Source organism: Cyprinodon variegatus, unplaced genomic scaffold (assembly GCF_000732505.1).
Source record: "Cyprinodon variegatus isolate N-32 unplaced genomic scaffold, C_variegatus-1.0 Scaffold1218, whole genome shotgun sequence".
NCBI lineage: Eukaryota > Metazoa > Chordata > Actinopteri > Cyprinodontiformes > Cyprinodontidae > Cyprinodon > Cyprinodon variegatus.
This window is the reverse complement of record NW_015151671.1, coordinates 124,554-129,679: the sequence shown is the minus strand read 5'-3', so window position 1 is coordinate 129,679 and position 5,126 is coordinate 124,554. Positions and strand designations below refer to the sequence as shown.

The following is a 5,126-nucleotide window of genomic DNA, read 5'->3' as shown; positions in this document are numbered from 1 at the left end:
TTTATAAATCAGACGCTGCCTTCAGAGACTCGTTTATAAATCAGAGACTCGTTTATAAATCAGACGCTGCCTTCAGAGACTCGTTTATAAATCAGACGCTGCCTTCAGCGACTCGTTTATAAATCAGCGCTGCCTTCAGAGACTTGTTTATAAATCAGCGCTGCCTTCAGAGACTCGTTAATAAATCAGCGCTGCCTTCAGAGACTCGTTAATAAATCAGACGCTGCCTTCGGGGACTCGTTTAGAAATCAGACGCTGCCTTCGGGACTCGTTTATAAATCAGACGCTGCCTTCAGAGACTCGTTTATAAATCAGCGCTGCCTTCAGGGACTTCTCAAATGCTGACATCACTTCCTGTGTCCCTGCAGAGCATGTGGAGCTGGTGAAGAGGACGATGGCGGCCGTGGCGCTGCCGTCCCTCGGCGTGCCGCCGTGGGCCCAGGGGATCTCAGACGACCAGTGGAAGGACATGGTCCAGCACACGCTGCAGGAGCGGCAGAGTTCTGCTGGGCTCAGGATGCTGCGTCGGAGCAACGTCCCAGGACCCTGAACACACCGTGACCTTTAAAATGAACTACACCATTCCCACAGAACCTGAACGCACCACAATGACTTAAACACACGCTGTCCCTGAATGGCGCCTCTGGGTCCCAGACCAAACCATGACTCTGGACTAAAATCTGAAGTGAGGTCATCAGTGATGTATTTAGTGACCAAACCTGCTGATTGTTTCCTGATTAAAAGTCTCCATGGTGATGAAGGTGTGTGTTCTGATGTAGAATCAGGAGGCGGGGCCAACCTGTGCTTCTGGATCTGTTTTATTTCTGCTTTTCATACATTAACATCTGAACAAAACCAGCTCTGCCCATGAAACCTTTAAACAGGATGACCGTGTGGCGCTCGGACCCGTTCTGTCCAGGATGGAGGGGGTGGAGCTTATCACAGCAGGACATGACCATCAGTAGCTGAAGGGGGCGTGGCCACAGGCTGTCAGGTACCTACTGCTAAGAAAACAGAAGGTCCAATAGAACTTTTAGATGTATCACAGCAGCAGAGCTCACAGGGGCCACGATGGCCGCTGTTCTGTCAGACCAACATACCTATAGTCAATACGCAGCGCAGGACGTCAGATTTGCGTTTATCCCTTTAGTGTTGTACGAAAAATAATCTTCTATGCTGGTCTGACAGAACACCGGGTCAACAGTTAGAGGTCGATCCACGGTAGGAAAGGAGCGCCCGCCCTAATCACTATATCGTGGTTATTTTAAATGACTGAATGTCTACTGGATGAAAAAGTAGTGGACTCAAAATTTCCCACAGTGCACCTTGAGATTTAGCGATCATCTACGAGCAGATATATCCTGGAATGCTTTGCATGGAGAGTTCTCCTCGCAAAGCATCATGGGATTTGCGGTCGCTACCTGACAGTGGCGACTAAAAACAAAGATGGAGCAGCACTGCGAGTCACGTGACCAACAGGGAGGAAAAAGCAGCGATTGTCTGAACGGTTAGCTAACCGAGTTCACTATAAAGTCCTGCTCTATGTAGCGATGGAGGGGTCAGAGGTCAGGGCGGACGCTCAGACAGCCTATAGCCCCATTTCCACTACTGATCCTTGCTGAGCTCGGTTCCTTACGACCGTTAAACCGCCACGCTAGCATGGCTCCTCACCTCCTAGTGGCGACCTACGGTACTACTGCTCTTTAGAGGGAAACAAGCAAACCAACATGGCGGCCTAACATTCAGGAAGTTTGCAGAGAGTCAGGCAGCCTTTGGTCAATTTCCTTGACAGTCGTTTTTTGGGAAGTGAATACGACAAACGATCGTCTAATCAGGGCATCGCACCGCTAAGCAGAACCATCACTAGAAATCGTGGCGCGGTTGGGAAGCTAGGATTTTACAGAGATGAGGCGGTCTGCTCATTGAGAACCGAGCCCTACTGATGAACTAGCACCATGCTAGCGCGGTGCGGCTCAGTTCTTTACGCTCAGCAGTTACCATGGTTACCGTGCTGGGACCGATCTCTGCTCGGTTTCTAAAGGGTAGTGGAAATTGGGCTAGTGACTATGCATCCTAATGACCTGCAATCCTGCAAAGGATTGTGGGAGATTGTACGGGAAGGTCAGGAGCGCCCATGCTAACGGTGATGGGAAGCGTCCTGCTTCCTCTCCTACCCCTGGAGGGCGCCGTGGTTCTTTCCCCCGGGCTGAATCAGCTACCGATTGGATCAGTTCTACAGCCTGTCGGGTCCAAATGGTTCCGACCTCCTGCGAAGAACCAGGATGGTCGAGCAAAACCTGCTGCTGAGCTCCTCCCCATCATCATCATCATCATCAGTGATGCTGAGCAGAACCAGTTTAATGTTCTGCCTGAAGCAGAAACCGGGTCGAGAAGGAACGGCTCTCTGTTGGCGCTCTGACAGACCACGCCTCTGATCGGACGTCTACATTCATGTGTCTCCTCGCCGAAGCTGCGTCTCTGATTGACTGAGTGAGGTTGTGCGGGACGTTCATCTGTGCTGCGTTCAGGTGCAGTAGAACGCAGCAGGTTCTGCTGCAGACCTCATCATCCTGGAATGTTTTCAGAGCTGAGATCTGACCTAAACCAACTAAAGGTCGGCCTGCGGCGCCACGGCAGGACAGGAGGGGAGGGGCGGAGCCAGTGGGGGTCAGAGGGCGGACCTTCAGGCTCCTGCTGTGGAACATTCTGCAGCTGATGATGCGTTCAGGTGCTCCATGCTGGTCTGAAGGACGTGGTGGGGGTGGGCGATGTCCAATCACAGTGGAGCACAGGGACAAAGAGGCGGAGCTTCTACAGTGTCCTACTTGTTAGCGACCACCAGGGGGCGGCCCTGAGTTCGTCTGCTCCGCCCCATCAGTCACTCCACCGCTCTGACCTCTGACCCCTTCAGGTGGAGGGGGTGGAGCTAACTCAGAAGGCACCGCCTCCCCCGGTCAGAGAGCCTCCTGATTGGCTGTCAGGTACTCCTCGGCCCGCTTGTGAGCCTCCAGAGCTTTGATGGTGTAGACGTCCTGCGGCAGCTCAGACTTCCTCCTCATCAGGACCTTCTCCTTCTTCAGGTCCTTCAGACCCTGCAGACCAACAGAGGAACGTCTGAGAAGCAGCTCCAGGATGGAGAACAGGTCACAGCTGCATGTTCCTACCTGTGAGGCCTCCTTCTCCACCGTCTTCTTCAGCAGCTGAATGTCCTCCGCTGTCGGCGTCTCCGTCTCCATGGAGTAGACGGCCAGACCGCCGTCGCTGTACATCAGGAACTGAGGGAGATGGGGTCAGAGGTCAATTAGCTGAACTCTAATAATCCCAAAGTTTCCCCACCTACAGGACTGGAACCTTCTGATGCTGGGACTAAACTGGGACCAATAAAGTTCATCGCTGTGGGAAAATGTTCCATTTGTTTGATTCTATCACCTTCCATCTCACCGCGTTCCCCACCTGGAGCAGGACGGGAATTATTCTGGCTTAAATCAAGCAGATTTCTATTTTCCTAAAGTTATCCAGATATTCTGACCTGTGCACTCAGGTAACTGGATCCTAGCTAATACCAGAGCTAACATCCCAGCTAACGTCTCTGCTTACGTCCAAACTAACATCCCAGGTAACATCATAACTAATGTTATAGCTAACATTCAAGTTAACATCCCAGCTAACCTTCCTGCTACTGTCAAAGCTAACGTCACAGCTAATGTCATAGCTAACATCATAGCTGATGTCCAAGTTATCATGGCCAACGTCCTAGCTAACGTCATAGCAAACATCCTAGCTAACGTCATAGCTAACATCCTAGTTAATATCCCAGCTAACCTTCCAGCTAATGTCAAAGCTAACTTCCCAGCTAATGTCATAGCTAACATCCTAGCTGATGTCCTAGTTAATGTCCCAGCTAACATCATAACGTTATAGCTAACGTCCAAGCTAACATCATAGCTGATGTCCAAGTTATCATGGCCAATGTCCTAGTTCACGTCCCAGCTAACGCCATAGCTAACGTTACAGCTAACGTCATAGCAAACATCCTAGCTAACGTCGTAGTTAACGTCCCAGCTAACCTTCCCGCTAATGTCACAGCTAACTTCACAACTAATGTCATAGCTAACATCCTTGCTAATGTCCTTGTTAATGTCCCAGCTAACGTCATAGCTAACGTTACAGCTGTCATAGCTAACATCCTAGCTAACGTCCTAGCTAACAGCCCAGCTAACATCATAGCTAACGTCATAGCTAACGTTCCTGCTAACGTCATAGCTAACGTTACAGCTGTCATAGCTAACATCCTAGCTAATGTCCTAGCTAACAGCCCAGCTAACATCATAGCTAACATCATAGCTAACGTTCCTGCTAACGTCATAGCTAACGTTCCAGCTAACATCACAGCTAACGTTCCTGCAAACGTCATAGCTAACATTCCAGCTAACGTCATAGCTAACGTCATAGCTAACGTTCCTGCTAACGTCATAGATAACATTCCTGCTAACGTCATAGCTAACATTCCAGCTAACGTCACAGCTAACGTTCCTGCAAACGTCATAGCTAACATTCCGGCTAATGTCATAGCTAACGTCATAGCTAACATTCCAGCTAACGTCATAGCTAACGTCATAGCTAACGTCCCTGCTAACGTCACAGCTAACAGTCCTGCTAATGTCATAGCTAACGTTTAAATGCTGTTTGGAATGTTTATGGGCACTGCCCCACAGTCTGGAAACGCTTTCATCACGGTTCTGTCAAATCCAACCAGAATATTAGAACCGCCATGTTTACGTCATCGTTTTAGTGCAGTCGGCCATTTTAGCTCAGACGGCACATAAACAGAACCACTGCTCTGTGCTCCCAGTGAGCTTAGCGGCCAGTAAACCTGCATGGTGGCGCCTCTGATGGAGCTTAGAAGGTCTGTGGGTGGAGACCAGACGGAGTCACTGTGACCCCCCCACCACCACCAGCCATCCCAGCTCCTCATTTAATCGCATTATAGAGTGATCCTGAACAAAAATAGTCTGATGGCCAGAAAGCACCGACCAACCACAGGTTACCGCAGCAACTAACCTCTTCCTGTGGGTGGAGTCCAGGCCGGAGGGGGTGGAGCTTAGAACTCTAAAGAGATACAATAA

General features: G+C 50.2%; 2 protein-coding genes across 3 annotated transcripts in view; one reads left to right on the top strand and one right to left on the bottom strand.

The window, feature by feature from the left end:
- Positions 1-760, top strand: part of mea1 (male-enhanced antigen 1) — a 3,063-nt gene extending 2,303 nt beyond the window's left edge. For both annotated transcript variants that reach the window (XM_015401435.1, XM_015401436.1), the window contains exon 4: positions 369-760. In XM_015401435.1, the coding sequence (XP_015256921.1) occupies positions 369-550 (182 nt within the window). In that variant the 3' untranslated portion in view covers positions 551-760. The remainder of the gene's footprint in view (positions 1-368) is intronic.
- A 1,463-nt stretch (positions 761-2,223) lies between these two features.
- Positions 2,224-5,126, bottom strand: part of LOC107102214 (serine/threonine-protein phosphatase 2A 56 kDa regulatory subunit delta isoform-like) — a 14,159-nt gene continuing 11,256 nt past the window's right edge. The window contains exons 13-15 of the mRNA XM_015401424.1: positions 5,062-5,109; positions 3,165-3,275; positions 2,224-3,092 (exon numbers count right to left, since the gene is read on the bottom strand). Of these exons, the coding sequence (XP_015256910.1) occupies positions 2,955-3,092; positions 3,165-3,275; positions 5,062-5,109 (297 nt within the window). The 3' untranslated portion in view covers positions 2,224-2,954. The remainder of the gene's footprint in view (positions 3,093-3,164; positions 3,276-5,061; positions 5,110-5,126) is intronic.